Below are 26584 nucleotides of genomic sequence, written 5' to 3' on the forward strand. Positions count from 1 at the left end.
TTTTGTCGCACTTTCGACTTTAGATCAATCAATCCATCTATATTTATTGATGGACTTGCTTTTCGTTGGTCTACAATGAGCCTTGCAATTCTAACCCTTTCTTTGATTTGAAAATATTAAAGGTTGAAGTTCATGCAAATGTATAATGCATGTTTGGAATGTAATTATTTTGAGAAAAAGCTATGGCTCGGCAAAATGATTGACACCAGCTACTGTATATTATATAGCTAGTAGCTACTTCTTTCTGGTGGTGACAATGTACATCACCTTGTTCAATTTCGAGGGAAGGGGTGTAGGAGTTTAAGAAAGGGACAAAGGTAAGCTTGACATTCAAGGAAGGAAGCGAGCGATGGAAGAGGGAACAGGTCGATTTAAAATGCTTCTCTCTCTCTCTCTCTCTCTCTCAGGCTCTGTTGATTTCGGTAGCTCTTGCGTCAGGTTTCTTCGTCTCGATCGAGAACATTACTTCCGCTCTCTAGCTGGAGCACAAAAAAGAATAAGATGAGGCAGTTTCCCTTAGCCGCCCACCCTGAGATCATGCGTGCAGAGCAAAAGGACGAGCAGTACATTTCCTATCTGTGTGAAAGTTGCCAGGACCTGTTGCGGCGTTGCTTAGGTGATTTTGCATCTAATAATATGCTACTAGATGGCTTAATGCAAAAATGTTGCTGTTCATTATGTTTAAGGAGTAGCTCTGTTTTCGGTACGTCGATGAACTTTCTTAAGTTGGTTGGGATTCTTGTGGAGGTTTGTATTACAGAAGCTAACCTTTATGTAAAGAGAAGATTTTTCGACATTGAAGAGAATTTAATTTATCAACTCGAACTGAGATATCTTGTTGATCTAGAAATTTTTGAGGAACTGATCCCGATTGGCTCAGAATTGCAGTAAAAGCTTAATCTCTAGAAACTAGTGCGATTGTAGGTTTTCCATAGAAATGGAGTACCACCGATTCAATGTGTTTGATGACTCCAATGAGGAAACCATCTTTTCCTCTGAAGATAGGGGTTCTCGTCGGTTAGAATGCCACCAAAGAGCAACATAAAGAATGGAGATTAAAATCTTGTTCTGAAATGGAATATAATTTGGACAAGTCTCAACGATCGGAGCCGCTTCCGCTTCTTCTCTTGCTTTTTTACACGTCTTTCATAGGGCATGTCCTTCTAGCCCTCGTTTTGCCATGATGGCACCTTCTATACATGTGCCAGTTTTTCCTTCTCCTGAGAAAATCGATTTGATAGGTCGAACTACTCCCTTAGGTCATGCAAAGTCAAGTCATCCAAAGTTGAGTGTATCCTCGATACCTTTGATCTATGGGATTCATGGCTACTCTCATTCCTTGCTCCATAGAGGATCTTGCTATTGTTAGAAGTGGGTGCAACGATGGAAGCATAGAAGACTACTGTAATAGAGTGCAAAACACAAGAGAAAAGATTAAACAAAAAACATTGTAGAGGGAGAACTTTAGCGATATACTCAAGAAATGGAATCTTGATATAGTAGATGGAGACCTCCGAACAATAGGGTGATGGTTGAAAGCATGCTATCTAGGGTTGGATGGTGAAGGGTTGCAGTCGGTGATGGCTAGACAGTAGAGATGGTAGGTAGTCGGTGGTTGCACGGTAGAGTAAAAAACTTGCACAAAACAATGGGCTGAATGGTGGATAGTTTGTCTATTTATAGATGTGAATGGAACCTCTTAAATTAGGATTTTCATAGAAACTCTCTTGAACCTCTTTTTGTTTTAGGGTTTTTAAATAATTAAGCATGTTTTAGGGTTGTTTAAGAGGCTAATCAGCATGTAATGCATTTTTTATCTTAAACCTCTCTCAGGCCCAAAACAGGGCAAGAAAAAAAGGCCAACCTAGTTTTATCACAAGGCTTCTTATCCCAAAGCGACGAGGGTATTGAAAAAGGGATGCACGGTGGCTGTCTACTGGCCTACCAAGATTTTAGAGGCGATGGTTATTTTATCGAGGGAGTCCAAATAGTCATCCTAGAGAGGCCAGGGTATTGGAGAAAGGGTCCACATCGATTGCCTAGTAGCCTATTAAGTTGTGCAAAGGCAAATGAAACCACATTGAACCTTTTTTTTTTTTGGGTAAAAGATGTGATTAGAGATGGGTTGCGGTTGATTAAGTAACCGTGCTCATATAGAAGAATGAAAAGAGATGGTCAAATCCAACACAGCTCAAACCAAACCGTGCCCATACGGATGATGAGGAAAAGGGCGATAAAGTAATGATGGTGTGGTGTAAGAACTGTTGGTGGGGACAACTTAGGATCCACTCAAGGGTGCTTTGCACAATGAGATGCATAGTATACTACATGTTGAGAATGCTTATGTAGCAAGTGCCGCTTGGACAGTGTTTCTCGTGGGAAAATTGTTCACTTGTCCAAGCAGCCTTTACAAAGATGATGAAATTATGTAATGCAAAGAAGAATGTATAACAGGGGGGGAGGTCGATATTGAAGACAACTGCCAAATCTTGTAGAATGCCATGAAAGAGTAGGAACTCTCTCTCAACCTTGGATGTTGATGCGGAGTTTGATCTTGGTCTTCGTATAGTGCCAAGAATCATGAGGAGAGATGAAGACGAAGATGAGGATGAAGCCCCCCGACTGGAAGAGCAAGGTAGAAGCCATTGCCATGATAGCATGAAGAGATATGTTGCAAGATCACCTCGGGAGGGGAAGCCTCCATATTGGTAGAAGAGCAAATCTCCTAGAAAGATGAAACCATGAAAGGAATGGTGTGTATCCCATGTCTCCAGCCCAGGAAGGATTGATGCAAACATGCATGCTAGCCCTACATTGAAATACAAAACCTTGCAGAAGAGGTTAGCATTTGCAAAACAGAGATTAGTAGTAAGATACTCTAAAGCAAAACAAAATAGAAAGTAAAACTAAATAAAAGAATAATGCAATGAAGGTGTATGTGTGAGTGAATATAGCAGAAGACTAAAGAAGAAAAGTCTAAAGATGGGGCCACCATCACATATGTCCATCAATAGGTCTCTGCCAGTGAAACACGTAATGAGGTAGAGAAGCGGTCCAAGATGAAGGTATAGAGGATGATCTATGAATGAATGCAAAGAGTGCAATGGGTGGGGAGCTAGTGGACCAATCAGCTAATCCTTCAGGAGTATTGAAAGATATAGGTCTCTGAGGTTGTTCACATGCCACATGTCCAGTAGCCACTGGGGTAGATTGAGTAGATGGGACAATAGTGGGAGACATAGCCCCATTGGACTGTCTAGCGGTAGTGGAGGTAGTCGCAGTGGTTTGTTGGGGTTTCTTAGGAGGAAGACCGTGGGCCTTGGTACGATACTCCTCGTCTACATGGCCCAATCTTTGGTAGTATATGCAAAACCGATTTTTCTTAGGGAGTTATTGCTGGATGGCTTTTGTTTCTTTGGTTCTATTGGAGGAAGGGGTGTCACCCTTGTTTTGTCTTGTCTTCGCATCTTGTGGGTTCTTGCTACCTCTGGTTTCCCCTTGCGAAGAAGAGGCGACTGGACCCCTCTCTAATTATGAGTATGTGGAAGACTTCTAGTGGACTTGATTGTGCAGCCTTGCGTAATGCAAGAATTGAGACTCGAACTCATAGAAGGTCGGTAATCATAGCAACAAGATAATGTGCTAAATGAAATAGAAGCATTTTTTAGTTAGCTTATTAAAAAAGAACGTAACTTGATCGTCGTTAGACTTTAGGGAGCTAGCAGTGGCAAACTTAGTAAGTAACTGCTAGTACTCGGCCAACTTGACTTTCAGATAATCTCTTTCTTAATGAAAAACTCTTGAAGTTCAAAATCGAGATTGCGATATCGAGTGCAATCTCATGTTCCATAGCGGTCAATGAGATGACTCCAATGCTTAGATGTGAGGTGACAATGCTGTAATTGAGAGTGAAACTTTGGAAGCAACTTCTGGGTTAACTCAACATTGGTTATGGTATTGCGGGAGATTCTAGCACTTGTTGCATAAAGCTTGATCAAGTGGTGAAATTCGACCCCTTAAAATGAGTATTATCCGTGAAGGCATTCTTGGCCGTTGGATTAGAAGTGGTAGTACTAGGAGATGGATAAGGTATGTAATGAGGGTAGGGTGGGGGAGTGGCATATACTTAGAAATTAATCTTAGAGTACCCACCATGCATATGGGAAGTGTGCACAATGGATCTGAATGTGGACATGGATTGACTAGGCATGGGCATGGTAACTGCATAGGAAAAGATGGGTCGCAAGTCGTCCCAAATATCATGTGTCCTCCATGATTAGAGAGGTGGCTAGTCTCACCAATTGGTCTGGTTGTAGTAGTGAAGCTAGTAGGAGAGATGTAAATGCAACTATACTTGATGTGCAAGTACTCTTCAAGCTCCTTCTCTGTCATGTGATTGTAATTTGTAATAGGAGAAAACAAAGAAGGTGAAGGTGAAGGTGGAGTGTTATCTTTCTCTTGAAGTCCATAATGTCCCCTCAGGGCTTCCAATGATGGAGAAGCCTGATAAGACATCATGGGTTCTCAAGAAGAAGGTGTTTGAGATAGTGTGATTCGGTTATGAGTCGTTCGTGTGCCTTGCACAAAACCAAGCCCCCATAAAATCCATAGGATACTCCTCACAAGAGCATTGGCTCTGATACCATGTGGAGAAATTGCTAGGGTTTGCACTAAGGAAACACAATGTATAACCACGTCAGAAACACAAAGACACAGACAATGATGTGCAAAACTCAAACCTTAAATACAAAATGTAAAACTCTAAATACAAAAACACAAACACTGTCATGAGAACATGTATTTTTGAAACCTCACTTAACATGTGGATCAACTTTTAATCACATGATTAAGTAAATGTTGCACATGTGAGGTGCAACTGGGGTTAGAGTAAATTTACAAGTCTGGGACCCGAGGAAATCACGTGATGTCAAAGGCAAAAGTTGCTATAAGTTATGCTACATAGGTACTTGGTGGTATTTGGTGCTAGTTGTTGGCCTAGGTCATTTATTTGGCCATAAGTGTTAGTTGGTGATACTAGAAAAGTGGTTTTTAATGGTACATAACGCCAATCTGATGGTCAAAGATGGCATAGAGACACTCGGGAATGGAAGTTGCCTAGCCAATTTAATTATTGGCCAGTCAGATTATTTTTTTGGGCATCGAAATAATTATTAGATTACTTTTCAGTAATTAAAGATTGAAAATTAATATTTAATTATAGCTAATGCTAGAAAAACCATTTGGGAAGATTGCCACTTGTAAAAAATGCCCATGCAAGACTGAAAAACATCTTTAGAGGTTGGAGAGAGACATTTTTAGTGTATTCAGCTTGCAAGAGAGAGAGAGAGGAGATGTTGCCGGTTTAATTTACAGCCATTGGAGGACCTTTTGAGGCAATCAGGGACAAGAGAAGACCAATCAATAGCAGGTGATAGCATCTACAAGTTGTTGAGAAAGGGCAGTAGTAGTAAATGACTTTTTTTATCAGTTCTTTGCATCTACAAGTTGTTGTGGCAAGGCAACAGCTGCGTTTGTTAGCGATTCAGACCCTGGTCAGTCGGACTGACTAGTCGGACTGCCACGTGGCAGTCCGACCTGGTACTGCACCAGGCGACTGCATTTAATGCAGCCGACCTGCCTTTTTTTTGCGCCCAGTTTTTGGCTATTTATAGCCGATTTTTCCAGCAGTCTCTACACATTCTTCTACTCGCAGATTACATGCTGGAGGCTCGCGCAGATTCCGTCTCTGTTCGCAGATTTCAGACAGGAGACAGTGCAGACTGCAGCAGACTTCGAGGTGAACAGCAAGTTGCATCGTCGAGGTGGAGACACGCAGTCCAGCGCACTGCGCCCGTGTATATATCTGCATATCTTTGTATACAGCACACTTTATACAACAGATCTTCATCTTCCACTGTCTCTTTCTCTCTCTTCTCTCTCTCTGCGTTCTCTCTCTCTCAATCCTACGCTTGCGCACCGTTGCACTTTGACAGCGTTTGACTGATTTTCAGTCATTCTTCGTGACAAAAGTTTGAATTTTCTCTCTCTATAGCTTTCTCTCTCATCTTCCAGCCATTTCACAGCCTTGCTTTGAAGATCTCAGGACCCTTGGAGACTGAGAGATTGCAAATTTCTCTACTGTAAACCCTAATTTATAGTAGAAATTAGGTTTTAGCAGCAACCTTGGGAAGTGTGCTAGAAATTGGAAGCTCCAAGACTTGGATTCAACAGGGCTGAAGGTGAATTTCAGCTAAATTCAAGTGGAGGACTAGCCAGCCATTGAATTTGGGGCATTTCCATCGTCTATGAAGTGGGTGAAGGTCAATTAGGTGCCCAAATCAAGGGGAAAAATAGATTGAAGACTTGCTGGTTACTTTGGACAGTAAGGGGAGTTTGGATTGCGAAGGGGATTGGGAGAATCCGATTGTGAATCAATTTTTTCTTCAATAAAGCTAAAGAAATACCGAAAACGGTGTTAATTTTGGGGCCAATCAGGTGTGCATTGTCCAAGATCAGTAGTAGGTAGATTTGTATTTTCAGATTTTCATTAATTGTTTTCTGCTGTAATTAAGTTATAATGAGGGATTTACCACCCATCCATGGAAGGAAGGCTGGTTACATGGTTCCGTTGCCGGGACACTATCAAATCCTTTGAATTGGTGGGCTCGCGGTACTTGATTGTAACTTGGGACTATTGCATTATTGCTGAAATTGTTTTTAGTAGTGAATTACAGCAAGCGTGTCTTCACATGGTGATACGGGATCAAGCGGAGAGGATGCATCACTCCTTGGTCAATCACGTGGTGAAGGGGGAAATGCAATGATTGATGTTGGGCATGGTTCTCAGCATGGACAGCATGCTGAAAATGTGGGAAATGACCCAAATGTTGGCACGTCAATGCATAAAGAGGTTGATGACCAGTAAGGGGTTGAAGAATTTGATGATAGCTTCAAGGATTGAATGCATGCAACAGCAAATCTTTTTGCTAAATTGGCGAAGGATCCCTAGTTTACTTGATTCTTGAATGCCCCAAAGAAGGACAGCAAAGGCAAAGAGAAGAAGACACCTTCTACAACTTCGGGATAGCCACAAGAACCGAAGGAAATGCCTAAGCCTTCTTTAGAAGAGCCCAAAATGCTTGATGAGCATAAACAGTTGGTATTCGTGGGGCAGCAAGTGCAAATGCTTGGCCAACTTGGTAGTGCCAATCCGTGGGAAGAAGGACAGCAAAGGCAAAGAGAAGAAGACACCTTCTACAACTTTGGGATAGCCACAAGAACTGAAGGAAATGCCTAAGCCTTCTTTAGAAGAGTCCAAAATGCTTGATGAGCACAAACAGTTGGTATCCGTGGGGCAGCAAGTGCAAATGCATGGCCAACTTGGTAGTGCCAATCCGTGGGAACATGGGCAGCAAGGCAATTAGCAAATGCAAGCATGGGACAGCAAGGATACTTTGATGGTGGTACCATTTTTCATGCCATGATTGGACAGGCACCGCATATGGGAATGTATGGCACAAATCCCTATGGTATGCAGCAGCCAATGCATGGCTCACAACACCCAATGTATCCGGGTAATGCAAGTGGAATGCGTAATCCCATGTATGGAAGCATAAGCATGATGCTTGGGGCATAGAGGGGGCCATATGGATATGTATCGGCACCCCCAAGGACTGTTGGAGCACAAGGATTTGGTGCTGATCATGTAGGTACTTCAGATAGAACTGGTTTTTATGCAAATACAGCCAATGCACCCTTTTTGCAGCAGTCCATTTATGATAACTTGACTCCCATAGGTCCACCGAAGGACTATGATGAAGGTGCCAAAAGTGTGAAGTTTGAGCCTTCCAGTGGTGCACAAGATAGGCTGAAAGCACTTGTTTTTATTTAGCAATTTGATGCAACCTATTCTGAAGGCTACTTCACAGAGGCATCTAAGATACGCAAGGTAGCTACATTTTTGAAGGGTAATGCATTGCATTGGTGGTCTACACTTCTTATTCAAGGGAAGTCACCTACCACTTGGGTCCAGTTCAAGCAAATGTTTGCTTCAAATTGGTTGATAAGTACCTTTGAAGTAGACATTATGACAGCTTGGAATTAGTTGAATTCCAAAGACTGCAAGAACTTGGATGAGTATAATAAGAAGTTTTGGGATGCATTGTTGCCCGTTACTTTTTATCACACAGTACCCCTCCATGAGCAAGTGGAGAAGTATATTTGTGGTTTGCCAAAGGGTATTTGGGGTTTTTTGCATTAAGTCCAGTGTTTTCAGCATGTCTTAGTTTATAGAAACTACTACAATAACCGACACATTGCTGCGTGGAAAGGATGCAAGATTCCACAATGATGATTCCAAGTCACATGTCAAAGAGTCAAAGGCTGAGAAAAAGGGTAAATCTGAAAATAAAGCTGAAAATTAGGGTAGATCTGAAAAATAGGGTTGGAAAGAGGAACAGATTCCAAAGAAAGAGTGGGAAAAGTGATGCATTGCCACGTAAACCTTAGTTGTCGGCTGTTAATATGGTTTATCACATTGAGTTGAATACTATGAAAGAGCAATATGTTACTGATTCGAACTTGGCTAATATTCATGATCAGCTTTGCAATGGCCAAAGGCATGGACACTTTGTGTAAGAGATGGATTTCTGATGATGCATGGATGATTGTGTGTCACAAAGTAGTTAAGGCCTAGAGTTATCACTGAAAGTTACGCTCCTTCATATGCAGGACATAGAGATATTGATACCACGGTCAAGGCAATGGAGCATTTCTTTTATTGGCCAGATTTGAGGTTTGATGTAGAATAATTTGTTAAGATATGCATCGTATACCAGAAGGTAAAGTATGATAGGCAAAAGATGCCGGATTTGTTGCAGCCCTTGCCTATTCCAGATAGGCCTTGGCAGAGCATTGCAATGGACTTTATTTTTGAGCTTTCTAAGACACCTATAGGGATTGATGGGATATGGACTATCATTTGCAGGTTTAGCAAACAAGCCCATTTCATTCCGGTGAGGAAGAAAATTAAGGCTGATCATATGACACGATTGTTTTTGCAGCACATCTTTAAGTATCATGGTATGCCAAAGTCGATCATTAGTCATCGAGTCCCCCGGATGACTAGTTTATTTTGGAAGGGCTTGTTTGAGAATATGGGTACCACGCTGTCTCATTATCCTTCCATCTGCAGACAGATGGTCAGTCTAAGGAAGTAAATTCCACAGTGTTAGATCTTTTGAGGTGCTATGTTTTAGACCACAAGACACAGTGGGAGCAATATTTGCCCTTGGTTGAGTTTGCTTACAACAACACAGTGTATAGTTTTATGGGCAAAGCTCCATTTGAGGTGGTAGAGGATGATAAGAAAGTACCCTCTATTTTGCACACAAGAGAAAAGATCTTTGAGTTTGATCGCTATGTGGAAAGCATGGATGCAGCTTAACAGAAGGTTAAGTATGCGCTTCAAAGATCATAGGATAAGCAAAAGAGAGTAGCTGATCGTTATAGGCATGCTTTGCACTTTGCAGAGGGCGATTATGTATTGCTACGATTTGAAAAGGCATGGCTGAAAAAGATGAAGGGCAAAGAGCGATTGTATCCAAAGTTGTCTATGAGATACTATGGGCCATTTCAAGTGTTGGAGAGGACCAGTGATGCATGCTATAGGCTGAAATTGGCTCTACACTGGCGATACACAATGCCTTTAATGTGAGCTTGCTTAGACCTTTTCATGGAGATGTGCCAAAGGATGTCTTTGCTGAAATTCAGCCGGAGGTTGAAGAGCTCGATGAAATACTGGTACTAGAGCAGATTTTGGCACACAAAGAGAGGAAGATTAGGGGTGAGGGTTCCAGAAGGTGCTTAATGAAGTTTCAAAGTTATTCACCAATGGATGCCAAATGGATGGAGAAAGATGACTTGACAGACCATCCTCAGTTGTTGCAGCTTTACTTTGATGCTTTCCAGTTGGAGCCGACTTTAGTTCGTACTCAAGTAGGTTCAACAGAGCAGAGGTCCAAAGTATTACTTGATGCTTGTGAGGGAGCTAGCACCTCCGCTCCTCAGTAATGGACAGCTCTAGAAGTAGTGGATTTCGAATGTATTCAGCATACATTCAGGGTACTGTAGTTGAACATTATGTTTGCTAGGGGATTACTATTCAGTGTACTGGTCACTATGTTTGGTATGCAGATCGGTATGGTTTTCACTGTAGCTCTGAAGTTGTACGCTTGCATCCATTATGCTCAGTGTGTAATCAATTATGCTTGGTGTGGCATTAGTTATGCTTGGTGTAGCATCAGTTAATGATCATCAGGGACTGGCTGTCGAATGTTGGTTTTCAGCGTATGATCATTAATGTATTCAGCTCAGTTTTTGATCAGCTTGAGAACCGTTTATGGTCACTTTTTGGATAAGTTTTGCATCAACTTTTACATTGATTGCTAGTCAGTTTTTGCAATGAGTTTGTGATCAATTTGGGGTCACATTTGCAGCAGTTTGTGATCAGTTCTTAGATTAGCAAGTGATCAGTTTATGATCAGATTATGCTTAGTTTTCAATGGTTTACATCTAGTTCCATGGACAACAGCATGTGTTATGATGCCATTGATGTTTTAGCCATGGTTTATGCTTGGTTATGCTATGCTATGGTTTGGTTTTGCCAGATGAGTTGAGCTCATGAGAAATGGGCATGTCACATGATAATCTGGCAATGTTTTGGACATTCTTTGTGAGTCTTATGTTATGCTATGTTGGCTGGTAATTTTCAGCATACGTTGGGCATATGGAATGGTTGAACAACAATGCGCAATGTTGTGTTGACTATGATGCCCTATGGAAAATTCCAGTGTAGTACTTTGCTTTTGATGCATTTGGCAGTGCAATTGAGGACATTTGTAAGGATTTTAAGGGAGAGGGTTGTCATGAGGACATGTATTTTTGAAACCTCGCTTAATATGTGGATTAACTTTTAATCACATGATTAAATAAATGTTACACATGTGAGGTGCACTGGGGTTAGAGTAAATTTACGAGTCTGGGACTCGAGGAAATCACGGGATGTTAAAGGCAAAAGTTGCTATAAGCTATGCTGCACAGGTACTTGGTAGTATCTGGTGCTAGTTGTTGGCTTAGGTCATTCATTTGGCCATAAGTATCAGTTGGTGATACTAGAGAAGTGGTTTTTAATGGTACGTAACGCCAATCTGATGGTCAAAGATGTCATAGAGACACTCGGGAATGGAAGTTGCCCAGCCAATTTAATTATTGGCTAGCTAGATTATTTTTTTGGGCATCGAAATAATTATTAGATTACTTTTTAATAATTAAAGACCGAAAATTAATATTTAATTATGGCTAATGTTGGAAAAACCATTTGGGAAGACTGCCACTTGTAAAAAATGCCCATGCAAGATTGAAAAACGTCTTTAGAGGCTGGAGAGAGGCATTTTTAGTGTATTTAGCTTGCAAGAGAGAGAGAGAGGAGATGTTGCTGGTCTAATTTGCAGCCATTGGAGGAACTTCTGAGGCAATTAGGGGCAGGAGAAGACCAATCAGCAGCAGGTGACAACATCTACAAACTGTTGAGACAGGGCAGTAGTAGTAAATGACTGCTTTTCTTCAGTTCTTTGCATCTATAAGTTGTTGTGGCAAGGCAGCAACTGCATTTGACAGATTTTCAGTCATTTTTCACGACAAAAATCTGAATTTTCTCTCTCTACAGCTTTCTCTCTCATCTTCCAGCCATTTCACAGCTTGCTTTGAAGATCTCAGCATTTGGATCCTTGGAGACTAAGAAATTGCAAATTCTCTACTGTAAACCCTAATTTATAGTAGAAATTAGGGTTTAGTAGCAGCCTTGGGAAGCGTGCCAGAAATTGGGAGCTCCAAGACTTGGATTCAACAGGGATGAAGTTGAATTTCAGCTAAATTCAAGTGGAGGACTAGCCAGCCATTGAATTTGGGGCATTTCCATCGTCTATGAAGTGGGTGAAGGCCAATTAGGTGCTCAAATCAAGGGGAAAAATAGATTGAAGACTTGCTGGTTACTTTGGACAGTAAGGGGAGTTTGGATTGCGAAGTGGATTGGGAGAATCCGATTGTAAATCAACTTCTTCTTCAATAAAGCTAAAGAAATACCGAAAGGGGTGCCAATTTTGGGGCCAATTGGGTGTGCATTGTCCAAGATCAGTAGTAGGTAAATTTGTATTTTCAGATCTGCATTGATTGTTTTCTGTTGTAATTAAGTTGTAATGAGGGATTTACCACCCATCCACGGAAGGAAGGCTGGTTACAAACATAAACAAAGAGAGAAGGAGAACTCTGAAGTGAATGAATCAATGTAGTTAATGAATGTAAGAGTATATAGAATTCTCAAGGGTAGAGTGGTGAGTATCGGAGACTCTAGAGTGATGTACATCGGAATGCAAGACCTAGGTACTGTAGTAGTCGCTTGCTAGGAGAGAGGGTAGTAGTTTGTCCCTTGGCACCAGATGCTGAAAATGCAGGTTGATTAAGTGCTATGATGATGCAGTAGATGGAGGCCTCCAAATAGCAGGGTGATGGTTGGAAACAAGCCGTCTAGGGCTGAATGGTGATGGGTTGCAATTGGTGATGGTTGGATAGTGAATGGTAAGTGGTTGATGGCCGAAATTTGCATGGTAGAGTGAGAAATGTGCACAAAAGGATGGGCTTAATGTTGGGCAGCCCGTCTATTTATAGATATGGATGGACCCTCCTAAATTAGGGTTTACACAAAAACTCTCTCGAATTGCTTTCCATTTTAGGGTTTTTCATTAATTAAGCATGTTTTGGGGTTGTTTATGAGGCTAATCAACATGTAATACATTTTTTAAGCTTAACAATACATGGGGTTATGCATATTACCATTCATACTTGGATACATTGGGCATTGCACACACCACGCATTGGTTGTTGCATACCATAAGGAGTTGTGCCATACATCCGCATATGCAGTCCCTAACCCACTATAGCATGGAAACTAGGGCCATCACCAAAGTACCCGAGCTGCCCTATCGTTGCATGTATACCTTGCTGTTCCAAACAAAGGACCATGTGCCTTCATTAAGAGAGCTCAAGGTCAGTAGCACGCCACTTCAAGAAAAAGGGCTGAGACAAGCGCAACATGAAATTTTATTCCCACAGTTAGAAACAGTGATACTCAACAACACTAACATTGTAATGAGCCTAGACATTTCAAGAGGGAGTATCCAAAGTTGAACTAGATCTTACATCAAGGGCAATTCTGCAGCAAGAATAGGAGGGACAATGGCCAAATGGATAGGAAAGATTGCATCAGTCACTTTCAGGAAAGAATAATAAGAGAAATATACTATGGAGGCCGACCGAAATTGAGAAAGGAACTATTCATACTACCCTCAACAAGTGAGAACCGAATAAAGTTTCACTCTTTAACTTTCTAGATTGGCATAGGCCTTTTGTTGATCCTTGGTTGCTTGAATGTCTTGTTTGATAGCTTTGACTTATTTATCCTAGCAACTTGTTTGAGGCTCACTCTTGTTATGCTCACCATCTACATTTGGAACATCAAGTTGTTGTATTGGCTCTTCCTTCAGTGCATCTTGCTATCTTGAAGCTCTTGAAGATGATTTTTTTTTCTTGCCTTTGTTGCCCTCCTTTAAGGGGTTCAAAAAGCGGCATCTTATTGTCTTGAAGCTCTTGAAGATGATTTTCTTTTCTTGCCTTTGTTGCTCTCCTTTAAGGGGTTAAAAAAGCACATGATCAAGGGATCATTTGCCAATTGCATAAACATTTCAGCTGGTCCTTAGCTGTATCTTTAAACTAGTCATCAAATTGCTCTTCCTCTTGCTGGTTATCAGCTTCAAGAGACTTAGAAGGACCTACATTTTGGTCTAAACCAACATTACTAGCTTATTGCCCATGCTTTAAGCCTATTCCAAGATTAGGCATTGCATTTTCTCCAATACTTGTGTGAAATTTTCAGATTGAGAGGCATCATTCCTGCTTGATTCCATCTCATATTTGAAGGTATTCTTGCTATAATGCTCAGCTGAATATAATTTCAACACTAGAGCAAAGCTTCTGATATTCGATCAGGTGGCTCGAGCCCACAAATGCAAGGGATTTGATGGTACCTTGGTGATGGAATCGTGAAACTAGCCTTCCTCCTCAGATAGGGTAATAAATGACTTGATTAATCAATATATACAACAAGTAATTAATTCCATAAATTGAAATGCACACTTTACTACTTTAATCTTGGACAATGGATAGCATGTTGGCCCCAAAACTGGTGCCCCTTGTGGTATTTCTTTAGCTTTTATTGCAAATGGATGGAGCATAACTAAGATTCTCTAATCTACTTTGCTAATCCAAGTATCTCTTGCTGTCGAAACTGATTAGTAAGTCTTCAAATCAATTTGTCCCTTGGTTTACTTGGGGATTGGCCTTTACCTTGCTCCTTGAAAGACAAATTAAGCCCCAAATTTGATATTGGCTAGTTGGCCTTTTGAGTCTCCTTGAAATTTTTTAATTTCACCAGTTGAAATTCAAGTTTTAGGTCCTCAATTCCGAGTACACATCTCGAGGTGGTTGTCAAACCCTAATTTTTGCTGTAAATTAGGGTTTACAGTAGAAATTTTCCAATATTTTCATCTCCAATGACTCAAATGGTTGGATTTAGTTGAGACAACTTGAGACATGACTGTAGGATGAGAGAGAATGATATGAGAGAAATTTCAGAGTTTGAGCGTGAGAAAGGTGGAAAAATTGCTATTGCTCTAATTAAACAGCCATGGAAGCTGTCACGTACAGTACAAGACTACTAGAAAAGTTGCTGTCCCTTTCTATATATTGTGACTTGCACCAAAAGGACCTTGGGCTACTATCACCTATACTTGGAGGGATCCAAACTGCTATCACCTGTTGTAGGACTGGTTCCTAGTGGTTGCAAATCACATCAGTAGCATCTTCTTGCTCTCTAATAGCCTTCTTTTCTTTCACAATGGTTGGAATAGACTTTCATCAGCCCTGAAAAACGTTTTTTTCACTTGCATGGGTAAGTTTTGCCAAGTGGTAGTCTTTTAATCTCATTTTTCAACAGTATCCAACTTATTAAATAAATTTTAAAATATTAATTTTGACAATTAATTTAATAATTATTCTAGTATATGATTTTTTTTTCACTAGTCAATAATTAAATTGGCTAGACCAATTCGTCTTTCAAGTATTCGTGAGCAATTATTAGCCCTTAGATGATTATTAATTAATTAATTAATTAATGTCTAGTCTCTAATGTCACTATTCACATTAGTGGCAAGGCCAAAATCTGACACTGAATACCACCTAGTCACTATCAAACATAACTGATTACAACTTTTGCCTTTAGTATTAACTAATATTTTGGGGTCTTAGGTTCCACATCATGAAATAATTAACTTACAACTCACATGTGCAAGTCACACTAGCACATTTAATTAACTTTTAATTAAATACTAAGCAAAACAAATAAAATTTCATGTCCTCATGATAGTCAATGAAATTGGCTTTTGAAAGCCCAAAGGGCAGTAAACCACATTTTAGCAAATACTTAACCACACATTGATACTTGTGGGCTCCAAAGCTTGGCGCCCCTTTTAGATTATTGAAATATGCTCGAAATCGGTCATAATTGGTTGTATTTCAGCAATTTCTTGCAACATAACTGATCCATGGGTGCACAATGGCCTTGACACCTTCATTACTGGTCTCTAGCTAGTTATAGAGTGTTCAAAACTATGAATGAACTTTTTACTCTGTCAAACCCGGAAAATGATAGCAAGCATTTAAATCCAATTTCGTAGAGCATTGTTGAGATAACTCTCTTGTGTAGTCTCTATGCAGTCCCATGTTGTTTCTTTCATAAACATGGGGGTTTCTTGCGATGAAACTGTGAGACTGTCACTTTCTTTGTGACAAAATTGCCTAGAAAGTGTACTAGGCTTGAGATCTCGAAGAAGAAGAAAGGATCTCAGCCCATAGCGGTCGTAATCTGATTTTTTGATATTTTGCTTAAAAACAGTATCATATGTAAATGTATATGAGTTATGAGGCTACCCAATGGAATCCCCATGCCAAGAGAAGAAAAATTGGCTATTGTCCATACTTCATCTATCCTATAAGCTCATTCCATGTCTGAAATCTGTAATTCTCTGCATCAAGAGAGAGAAGAGTGGATGTTTCCAAACTTCGGTTCCTCAAAAAATGAGAGAGACGAATTTCCATGTAGCCAAGATAAGCTTTCCAAACAAGTAACCGGTTGATCCTTAATCATATCACGTTTTTTATTAATAGTTAATTAATGACTTAGTCATTAATCATAAGTGAGTGGCTCACTGGGAGAAACTTTAGCTCAGGGTTTGCTTAATAACTTAATTGCCCTAAGTGAGTTGCTTACTAGGCAAAACTTTCAATATGACTCAATTCTAAGATGCAAACTTTCAATTTAATGAACGTTTCATATTGCACATTCTTCTTTTAGCCCTATCCACGTACCACATGGCCCCGACACTTGTCCATTGCATGGCCTAGTATCAAATCCTTCACTGTCGGTGTAGTGATTACCATCCCAAGAGCTAGGGGTATCAGAATTAAATATCATTTTAATTAAAAATATTTGTGAAGTTTAATTAAATCATTAAGTTCATAAGTTCACATCTCATTCTGGTGACATATCCTCCTCTTGATACATCGCAACCGACCCCGATTACATGCAATTAAGATCCAACACGGTATCTAAATGAACAATATATGTTTTCTAGTAACCAAGCATATTGCCACCATTACTACATGTATTGTCAATGTGCAGTTGTTTATATATGTTTCCAAGTAGCACGCTGTTGTTACACCATGTTCTAGCAATGTATTTTTTTTAAAAAAAAGATGGTAGTTATTGCACTAGTATACAACCAATTAAAATTGTACAAATCCATAGCTATGACAATCGTACTCACTGCACTAGTAAATAACCAAACATAACTGTAGAAACACAAGTGTCTAGTAGGTTGATCATAGAAGTACGTATATGGAATTGAAAGATCTCCAAAGAGCCTCTAGATACGTGAGCATATATGTAACAAAGCTCTGCAGTGACGATCAACTGCTTTCTTTTGTTTTGTTTGAGTCTTTTAGAGAGCTGCCTTTACTTTAGCATAAGCTTCATCCAAACTCTCGACATACTTGTCGGCCTCAAAGTTCTTATCTTTTGTATGCAAAATGAGTGGGACTGAAACGGGTCTATGACTCACATAAAGCGATAGTTCCTTCAATTAATACATGGTCTTTTCACACACACACACACACACACACACACACACACACACACACACAAACAGAGACCTCACTCCCTCGCTCCACCAGATTGGCCTCGAAGACCGGCGCCCCTCTCGGTATTTCTTTATCAATTAAAAGATGGAAATTTACAAAAATGAAATGTTTCAAAATACATAACTTGTGAACAGTTGGTTTTTATCTTTTTTGAGTAAATCCCAATTGCAAAAGGATATTATAACATGACCAGAACAACATCCCTTTTAGGAAAGCATTTTATGTCATCATAACTTAATTCATGTGTAGAATTGTAGTCCGTAGAACTCTGTATTTATTGTTCTTACTGTCCAGCATATCCAGAACAACATCCCTTTTAGGAAAGCATTATTTGTAACCATAACTCAATGATTCATGTGCAGAATTGCAGTCTGCAGAACTTTGTATTTACTGTTCTTACTGTCTAGCATATCTAGAACAACATCCCTTTTACCTTGACATCATTTCAGCAGTAAAACAACTCCACAAACAGCACTAAATTAGAGCTGAAAAACCCTGTTCCTGTGTGGCTTGGTTATTTCTAGAAGCCATCTGCTGCTCTTGAACCTGGACAGTGAGGCTTTTGCCTCAGCAAAAGTGCAAAGAGAACACAGAATTGTACCTTCGATGGAATCAGCCCATCATGCAGAGCATTTTCTCTGAGAATAGAGAGAGAGTTGACTAGAGGGAGCAAGCTCTACCTCCGTACATGAGTCAGAGACGAAGAAGTACTCTCCATAGTTGATGTACTTGCAGCAATCTGCCCTCAGCTCCTCAAAACTTCACTCTCAGATTTGCCCCTTATGCTTATTACGTTTTTTTTAAAATGCTCTCTCTCTCTCTCTCTCTTTTGGGAATTTGTGCCACATGGCATATATGTAACAATTTTCCCATTTAAACCTTCTGGTCTAAAATTCCCCATGATCAGTGTAAAATTTGACCTCGGCACAGACCAAAGAATTAATCCTCGTGTAAAAACGAAGATAATGGCGCGAACAGATTTTGGGGCTAAAAAATAGTAACTCTCAGTCTGAGTTAGACGAGGACTTTAGGAGCTCTGACATTTCTGTCACTTGTTTTGACGAAGGAGGTAGCTCATTCTAAAGCAGCTGTTCATTGCCTTTCTGTGCATTTTTTTTCTCCCATCGAGTTTTTGTGTGTATTTCTGGGGCAGCTTTTGCATTTACCAGTCTGCTATCACTTGTCGGATCTTGTTAATCTCTGTTGGGGTTTTTTTATACGAGGTCAGCATTTACGATTGCATTTAATGCAATTGGACTAGTATTAAATATTGGTTGGACCATTTTTAGGGTTTAGGATGCATGTCTGCCAGGTTTAGGGGTAGTTGGCTATAGATAACCTCCACCATTCACTTGGCAGATCATCTTCCTTCTTCCTTGGTAGGTGCACGCTTCGACTCCGTTATCTTTCTTCATCTCCAGTACTTCTAAAAATATGACCAACAAGACATTAAAGTGTCTTCACTCTTATAATTGTGGGAAATATGTGTCAAAAGCCTTTCATGCCTTTTGTGACAGCAAAGGGATAAAGAGGGAGCTTATTGCCCCTTATGATCCACCCCAAAACAGTGTTGCAGAGTGTATAAATAGGACTATTTAGGAGAAGGTTCGTACCATGTTGTCTCATGTTGTATCACCTCATGGATTTTGGGTTGAGGCTGTTATGACAATCGTACACTTGATAAATTGGTCAACTGAATAGGTATTTGGGGGGGAGAGTCCCTCAAGAAGTATGGTCGTGTAAGTGTGGGGAAGATTGTGAGAATGATAATACTTTGAACTTGACAACTCGATCAATTATCACCATGAAAATTGAGAGAGAGAGAGAGAGAGAGAGAGAGAGAGAGAGAGAGAGAGAGTCAACACCACGTTGAGAGGAGAAATGGCCCCTTCCCCTCTATAGGAATTAATTGGAACAAAACCATGGACACTAAGTGTCTGAACCATATACAAAAGGTTGATTTGTTGTAATTTTGAAAAATTAGGGTTTTGAAACCCTAATTTCTACAAACTCGAGCAGCAAGTTAATTTTCTTCTTTAGTGCTTAGTTAAATTAAACTAAGTAGAAAATGCTTCTTGGATGAGAGATAGATAGGAGAATACAAAGCATATGGTTGAAATTTTAGCATGAAAGCTTATTTCAAATGAAGAGAGAGATCTCCAATATATAGGTGTAGGCTTGGGTGCTCAAAGGTGGAAAGTAGAGGCTACAGATGACAAGCGTTCGTTGAAATTGACAAGTATAGGGACACTTGTCTCTTCAAAATGACACATGTCCTCTTCTAGATGCCATAGGTTACCTTTCTAGAGAAAGAAGCTTCGAAACCTTCTACTCTAAAAATCTCTCGAATGGTTTAAGAATTTGAGATAGTTGCTGAAGATAAAATTGTTTCTTGCAAAATTCCGGAGCCTTTGTCTCGCGAACAAAATTTCTATTTGAGTAACTTTCAAAAATAGTAATCTCCTAAATTTTAGGAGTCGCCAAATTTAGCTTCCGGAGAGCTTCATTATATAGGTTCATCGGTTCATGATTTGTTTCTTCGATCATGAGCCTTTGTTTTCACTTTCTAAAACTACTCATTATGTGGGCTTCTAGTTAAATATTTTCCGGGAAGATCACATGCATAAACAATCTAAAAAGACTGAGAAAGTCAAAAGGGTTGTGTAATGCCCATTGCACAAGAGTAAATGACACTATGAAAGCAGGGAATGATGGTGAAATTGATCAACAAGAAGTTGCCCATGATATACCACAATTTCAGCAAGAAAATGTGCCATTAGAACAGTTGGAACAAGTAGGATAGCATGCCGAACCATTTGAACAGCAAGTTGTTAATGCAAATTTGCAGGCTGAACAACTCGCAAACACTAATCATTTTGTGTGTAGGTCGATCAGAAATACCAAACAACCAGATAGGTTTGTCCGTGGTGCAAATTATGTTACTGATTATGTCATGTTGATAGATTGTGATGAACCGTCATGCGTCAAGGAAGCAATGGATAGAGAGGACAATATGATATGGCATAAAGCTATGCTATCAAAGATAGAATCTCTAAAGAAGAACGATATTTGGGATTTGGTGCATTTGCCCAAGGGGTAGAAAGTCCTACCATGCAAATGGGTTTACAAGATGAAGGTCACTTCTGGTTTCTTGTCAAAGTATAAAGCACGACTTCTTGCAAAAAGGTACAAGCAGAAACATGGGATTGACTTTGATGAGATCTTTTCTCATGTAGTTAAGATGACTACTTTGCGAACCATATTGGCTTGGTTGCATATAAGGATATGGAACTCATATAGATGGATTTAAGACTGATTTCTTACATGTTGATCTGTATGAGGACACATATATATGCAACAACCAAAAGGCTTTGTGGCCAAAGGGCAATAAAATATGATATGTAAACTCAACAAAAGCTTGTATGGACTGAAACAGGCACCACGTGAATGGTATCATAAGTTTGATACATTTGTGCAATCTCAAGGATTTAAAAGGAGTCAAGTGGATCACTGCTTATATACCAAGAAAGCAATAGATGCAGCCTTATTATGTTGATTTTGTATGTGGATGACATGCTGATTGGTGGTAGGGATGTTCATGCTACACATCAATTTTGACATGAAGGATCTTGGTGAGACAAATCACATTCTTGGCATGTATATACTCGGGGAAAGATCAAAACGTCTTCTTTATTTGTCATAGCAGGAGTATGTATCCAAGATTTTGTAGCGTTTCAATAGGGAGGGGGGGGAAGCAATTAGCGCATCATTGCCTCCATATGTGAAACTGAGTGCAGAGGACAGTCTTACATTTGATGATGAAAAGGCTGAAATGGCCAAGATTTTGTATGCTTGAGATGTGGGTAGCTTGATGTATGCTATGGTTGCTACATGTCTTGGCATAGCCTTTGTGGTGGGAGTGGTTAGGAGATATATGGCACACCCTAGTAGAAAGCATTGGAAAGCAGTGTAAGATATCATGAGATATCTTAAGGGCACAAAGGGTTTGTGCATTTGCTTTGGAAAGCGGAAGGCATTTGTTGTTGGCTTTACAGATGTAGACTATGCTAGTCGTGCTAACTGCAAGAAGTCTACTTTAGAATATGTATTCACCTTCACAGGGGGAGCAGTTTCTTGGATTTCCAAGCTACAGAATTGTGTTGCATTGTCTACTACAGAGGCAGAGTATGTGGTTGCCACTGAGGCATTCAAGGAGACTTTATGGCTTTCACGTTTGGTGGGAGAGCTTGGCATTACCGAGACCCTTGTACTCCATTGTGATAGTTAGAGTGCTATCACGATAGCACAAAACCCCGTCTTTTATCCAAAGATGAAGCACATATAAGTGAAGTATCACTTTATCAGGGATGTACTTGACTACAAAAGCATTGAGCTTTTAAGGTACATACAGATGATAATCATGCAGATCTTGTCACGAAGGGTCTTCTAGCAAAGCGGTTTTCTCATTGCTAATAGATGATGGGAGTTGGATAGTATATGTATTTCAGCTTTGTACATACTTAGACCTAGCACTTAGCTGATTCTTTTCTTTAACCTTAAGGCACATTGCCTTTAGGTGGGAGTTCATTGGGAATAAAGGGCCAGGGTGCCTTTTATATGTGCTCGGGTGTGAACGCACCATTAGCACTTGTACTTTACATATATCCCTCACAAAAACCTAAAAGAGGTACAACTCATTTTGTACCCACATGTGGTGCATTACACTCTGTACTCTCTATTACTGCTCACGTTTTTCTCTCTCTTTGCCATTGCCATTTCTAACCATCACATCTCCACTGTGCATCTGACATGTCATATGACCTTACAGGATTTTGTCCTAGTGCATATGTATAGGTTATAGAGAGTTGTGAAGGTGTGGGCAAAGCTTGCTTCTTTGTACCATTAGAAGACATTTGCCCACCGAATTACTCTCGAGAAGAGATTATAGATGCTCGCTATTGATGACTCTCCTTCGCAGAAGAAGGATCGTATCAACAGGTTGGTGGATATGCGGGATGAGCTTAGTGTTCCTTGGCAGGATGATCTCTTTAGAGGACATGGCCATGATTCTTTTGACTTAGTTGCCATCTCTCCAGTTTCTTCATCAGTGGTCTACATCAATGGATTTCATCTACATTGGTATTGCTTTTGCTGCTATAGGATCTTTTGCTTCTTTGACCTTCCACCGCACCTAGGATCTGAGAGGGGGTGTTAGCAATCATGGTTTTCATGCCTTGTCATCTCTTGCTTGTGAGACTCAATCTGAGTTAGACGAGGACTTAAGGAGCTTTAACATGTCTATCACTTGTTTTGAGGGAGGAGGTAGCTCATTCTAGAGCAGCCATTTCATTGTCTTTCTGCACATTTTCTCCTCTAGTCAAGTTTTTGTGTGTATTTCTGGGTAGTTTCTGCATTTACCAATGTCCCATCACCTGCCGGATTTGGTCCATCCTTGTTGGGATTTTATTTGCCATGTCAACATTTACAACTGCATTTAATGTAGTTGGACCATCATTAAATGCTGGTCGACCCATTTTTAGGGCCCAGGGTGTAGGTTAGCTAGATTTAAGGGTAGTTTGCTATATATAGCTTTCCCCACTTCCTTGGCAGATCATCTTTCTTCTTCCTTGGTAGATTCACACTCAGACTCTGCCATCTTCCTCCATCTCCAATGTTGTCGTCATCATTGGCTTGATCTAGTGCCCTCACTGACGCTGTGGGTTGTATGAAGAGTCTGATTAGTCCCCCTTCTATTATTGAGTATTTGTTCCTTGTTTAGTGCAGATTTCTTTCTCTTTTTCTTGCAGTCTCCCTTTGTTACTTTGTCTTTGTGTCTGTGTTTCCTTTTTGTTGTGCACTTTTACAAGAGCCATCTCGTCGGTGCAAGGCACCATATCTTCTTTCATTGGAGCTTCTTCCACATCCATTTCTAGACCTAAGGCTTCAATAGACTGATCTAGATGAGCCATCTTCAAGCCCTCCGTCAAAGCACAGGAGCTATGAGCTGCTTATTCTGAAAGTGGTCTATGACTTACATAAAGCGGTAGTTCCTTCAATTAATACCTTGTCTTTTTACACACACACACAAAAATAGAGACCTCACTACCTAGCTTAACATCAGATTGGCCCCGAAGACCGGCATCCCTTTCGGTATTTCTTTATCAATTAAAAGATGGAAAGTTACAAAAATGAAATGTTCCAAAATACATAACTTGTGAACAGTTGGTTTTCATCTTTTCTGAGTAAATCCCAGCTGCATAAGGACATTATAATATGACCAGAACAACATCCCTTTTAGGAAAGCATTTTCTGTAGTCATAACTCAATAATTCATGTGTAGAATTACAGTCTGCAAGCAGAACTCTATATTTACTGTTCTTACTGTCCAGCATATCCAGAACAACATCCCTTTTAGGAAAGCATTTTCTATAACCATAACTCAATGATTCATGTGCAGAATTGCAGTCTGTAGAACTGTGTATTTATTGTTCTTACTGTCCAGCATATCCAGAACAACATTCATTTTAGGAAAGCATTTTCTGTAACCATAACTCAATGATTCATGTGTAGAATTGCAGTTTACAGAACTCTATATTTACTGTTCTTATTGCCCGGCATATCCAGAACAACATCCCTTTTACCCTGGCATCATTCCAGTATTAAAATAGTCCCACAAACAACACTAAATTAGGGCTGAAAAACCGTGTTCCTGTGTGGCATGGTCATCACTTTATTTAGTTTCTGCATTGGAGAAGCCAACAGCTGCTCCTGAACTTGGATAGTGAGGCTTTTGCCTCAGTAGAAGTGCAAAGAAAACACAAAACTATACCTTCGATGGAATCAGTCCATTAAGCAGAGCATTTCCTTTGAGAATAGAGAGAGAGTTGACCAAAGGGAGAAAGCTCTACCTCCGTACATGAGTCAGAGATGAGGAAGTACTCTCCATAGCTAATGTACTTGCAGGAATCTACCCTCAGCTCCTCAAAACTTCATTCTCAGATCTGCCCTTTATGCCTATTACGTTTTTTAAAAAATGCTCTCTCTCTCTCTCTCTCTCTCTCTCTCTCTCTCTCTCTCTCTCGGGAATTTGTGCCACACGGCATACATGTAACAATTTTCCCGTTTAAACTTTCCGATCTAAAATTCTCCATGATCGGTGCAAAATTTGACCTTGGTACTAACCAAAGAATTTTAATCCTCGTGCAAAAACGATGATAATGATGCGAACAAATTCTGGGGTCCAAAAATAGCAACTCCCTAAATTTTAGGGATGGTAACCCTTGCATTCCTCAAGTTGTTCTGAGCAACTTTTATCATTGTAACCACATCAAAAAGTGTAATGTGGCTCAGTTACAATGACTTTTATTCCATGGGCATTGTCACATGTGCATCTTCTGTCTTGGCCAGGCTCATTGTCCTGCACTATCTCCAGTGGCTAAGCACACAGTTCTAAACCACTGGCATTCTATTCTTCAGTGCCCATTCAGTCTGGTCCCAAGGCTCACACAAACCATTGGTTCAATTTGTCCCAATGGCTGTCTCTTCTGGCCAGGCAAAGATCCCGGCTTAATCCAAGAGAACTCTGGGGGTAAAAAGCAACAGCAACTAAAGAAAAGAAAAATAAATTATTTATATAAATAAATAAGGAAAGCAACTGTAAAAAGTATCACCACTTGGTGACGCATTCTATCTCTTTCTCTTTTTTGCATGAGTTGGCTCCTACGCATTGCAAGCACAGTAGACTATGTAGGTATAATAGGCATTGAACAACCAAACAGATTGTACGCTGGGTTGTAGGGCGGCATTTGCTTCACTTTCTATCTTTGTCACTTTCTCTCATGCTTTTTGCAGATAGGCAGTGCTTATGTGATGTAGAAACAAGGTAGAGCCAGACAAGCTCCTTGGCTGGCGAGCAATGCAACAGCCCTCCCAGGCCCATGTGACTAGCAAAAGGCAAAAGATCTTGGACTAAGCAGCTGGTTCCCAGGCTGCTTGTGCCAATACTCAAGGCCTAAGCCTACCAACGCGATAGTTGGTGAAACTAGTCTTTCTTCTCGGATATGGTTGTAATAATCTGATTAAACTCTAATTATAGCAAGCATAAAGTTCACATTAACTGAAAATACAAAGTTGCCACTTAATCTTATACAATGGATAGCTTGTTGGCCCCAAAACTAATGCTCCTTGCAGTATTTCTGTACCTTGTATTGCTATTTGGATAGAATACAATGAGATTCCGTGAATCTCCTTCACTCTCTAGTTGCCTCTTGCTGTCACAAATGACTAGCAAGCCTTAAGACCAATTTGTCCCTTGGTTTGCTTGGGAAATTAGTCTTCGTCATGCACCTAATATAAGATTGAGTTGGAGGTTAAGAGACAAAGCTGAGGAGAGACCAAATTCTGAGTTCTACCATGAGAACTGAGCAAGATGCTATTGCCAGAGACCCTCTAGATGCTGCCACTTGGTTGCTATTGTGGTTGCAGTTGCTTGGTTCTCTGGCAGCTCCTTGATGGCTGAAACTACTCCTGATTAGCTACCATCTCCTGCTATAGCCTCTTTAGAGCTTGATCCAACTCAGAATGCTTCTTCCCCCCTCCCCCCTTGCACGCACGTGTGCACGTGCGCGCACACACCTCCAACCCCACTCTCCAACCCCCAACAACCCCCAAAAAAGCCTCCAACCAGAATTCCCTCACTTGCATGGGCAAGTTTTGCCAAGTGGCAACCTTCCTATTCCATTTTCCAGCATTATCAAAATAATTTTCAGAATAGTAATTCTGAAATTTTATTTAATAATTATTTCATGCTTGGAAAAATAATTTGACTTTGCAAAACTTGCATGGGAAAATTTTGCCAAGTGGTGGCCTTCCTAATCCATTATCCAGCATAGTTAAATTAATTTTCAGAATAGTAATTCGGAAAATTAACTTTATAATTATTTAATGTGAAGAAAATTAATATGATTGGCCAACAATTAAATTGGCCAGACCAATTTATCACCCAAGTATTCCTGAGCACTCATTATCCCCCGGATTGGCATTAAATAATTAATTCTTGCCAAGTCCCTAGTGCCACCACTAACACTCAAGGCTAATTAAGTGATCTAGGCCAATTTCTAGCACTAGGTACCACCTGGTACATGTTAAGGATAACTTATACAACTTTTGCCTTTTGCATTCGCACATTCGATTAACTCTTTAATCAAATGCTAAGCAA

The 26584-nt window shown here is 40.1% G+C and overlaps 1 protein-coding gene across 3 annotated transcripts in view; it reads left to right on the plus strand.

Annotated features, from left to right (window-relative positions):
- The first annotated feature begins 220 nt into the window (after positions 1-220).
- Positions 221-26584, plus strand: part of LOC148038070 (peroxisome biogenesis factor 10-like) — an 80005-nt gene continuing 53641 nt past the window's right edge. The window contains exons 1-2 of one of the 3 annotated variants that reach the window (XM_087668618.1): positions 221-317; positions 439-616. In XM_087668618.1, the coding sequence (XP_087524744.1) occupies positions 502-616 (115 nt within the window). In that variant the 5' untranslated portion in view covers positions 221-317; positions 439-501. Of the gene's footprint in view, positions 366-438; positions 617-26584 lie in introns of those variants that run through there. The other 2 variants (XM_087668610.1, XM_087668624.1) reach the window with 2 other exon arrangements.

This window comes from Lygodium microphyllum, chromosome 3 (assembly GCF_053477565.2).
Source record: "Lygodium microphyllum isolate KBCC chromosome 3, Lygodium_microphyllum_v1.1.10, whole genome shotgun sequence".
Taxonomy (NCBI): Eukaryota; Viridiplantae; Streptophyta; class Polypodiopsida; order Schizaeales; family Lygodiaceae; genus Lygodium; species Lygodium microphyllum.